Source organism: Procambarus clarkii, chromosome 38, assembly GCF_040958095.1.
Source record: "Procambarus clarkii isolate CNS0578487 chromosome 38, FALCON_Pclarkii_2.0, whole genome shotgun sequence".
In the NCBI taxonomy this organism is placed as follows: Eukaryota; Metazoa; Arthropoda; class Malacostraca; order Decapoda; family Cambaridae; genus Procambarus; species Procambarus clarkii.
Window position 1 is genome coordinate 11053433 of NC_091187.1, and position 1405 is coordinate 11054837.

A 1405-nucleotide genomic window follows, 5' to 3' on the forward strand; every position below is an offset into this window, starting at 1 on the left:
TGCCCACCCCGCTGTCCTCCACGTAGCCCACCCCGCTGCCATCCCCGTTGCCCACCCCGCTGCCCTCCACGTAGCCCACCCCGCTGCCCTCCACGTAGCCCACCCCGCTGCCCTCCACGTAGCCCTCCCCGCTGCCATCCCCGTTGCCCACCCCGCTGCCCTCCACGTAGCCCACCCCGCTGTCCTCCACGTAGCCCACCCCGCTGCCATCCCCGTTGCCCACCCCGCTGTCCTCCACGTAGCCCACCCCGCTGCCATCCCCGTTGCCCACCCCGCTGTCCTCCACGTAGCCCACCCGCTGTCCTCCACGTAGCCCACCCCACTGCCATCCCCTTTGCCCACCCCGCTGTCCTCCACGTAGCCCACCCCGCTGCCATCCCCGTTGCCCACCCCGCTGCCCTCCACGTAGCCCACCCCGCTGCCCTCCCCGCTGCCATCCCCGTTGCCCACCCCGCTGCCCTCCACGTAGCCCACCCCGCTGCTCACACACATATTTACCTAACACATAATATCAGTACTATCGTCGGATTACGGAGTGTGGTGGAGAAGTTTGAAGTGAGAGTTTATTTACGAGCGTGTTATAGCGTTAGGAACTTGTCATACAGTATAGAGGCTCATATAGAGGCAGAGTGAGCTGTAAATCTCCCCGGGAATGTGGGCCCTTTTGCGGTTGCTCTCTGAGCTGGAGGTTCCCGTGGCCTATTTTCTAGCTCCCCCTCCCCTCCCCCGCCCCTGGGTAGGCTTAGGGTGGCTTTGGGTAAATTGTAAAGAGGCGAGTGAGGTGGTATTAGGGAACAAAGGTGCGACAGGGCGTGTGTGACCATATTCCCCCACACTTGGTCACGACGCCTCGGGGTGCAGCCTCTTGATGCCCGTCTTACTGGACGCTTCATGTACTCTGCCTTAGGAGGCCTGTGTCGAGGAGGACCGCGGGGATGCTAAGCCCCGAAACCATCTTAAGGTAACCTAGTTGTGCTTGCGGGCGTTGAGGTTCGGCTCTTTGGTCCCGCCTCTCAGGTGTCAATCAACTGGTGTACAATAATAAATAGATAATAATAAATAATAAATGTTTATTCAGGTAAGGTACATACATACAAGAGATTTTTACAAAAATTGCTATTTTTATAGGTAGAGCTGGTACACACAATGCCTAAAGCCACTATTACGCAAAGCGTTTCGGGCAGGAAAAACATTAATGACTAAAACTTAATACTAATTGAGTTTAAAGTATAAAATGTGTTGAGAACAAATAAAATTAAAAATAAGAAAGAGGGGAACATGGCTGAAAAAGCAGCACAAATATAATTAGGTCGACAAACAGCGGTGTTTAAAAAAAAAACAGACATGGGTTGACAATAGAGGGGTAAGGTAGGTTACAGGGAATTTATTAGGTATAGCTTCGTTT

General features: G+C 54.1%; 1 protein-coding gene across 1 annotated transcript in view; it reads right to left on the minus strand.

Annotated features, from left to right (window-relative positions):
* Window positions 1–492, minus strand: part of LOC123772028 (uncharacterized) — a 4911-nt gene extending 4419 nt beyond the window's left edge. Inside the window, exons 1-2 of the mRNA XM_069337484.1 lie at window positions 343–492; window positions 8–298 (exon numbers count right to left, since the gene is read on the minus strand). Coding sequence (XP_069193585.1) covers window positions 8–298; window positions 343–492 — 441 coding nt within the window. The remainder of the gene's footprint in view (window positions 1–7; window positions 299–342) is intronic.
* Between the last annotated feature and the right edge of the window lie 913 nt (window positions 493–1405).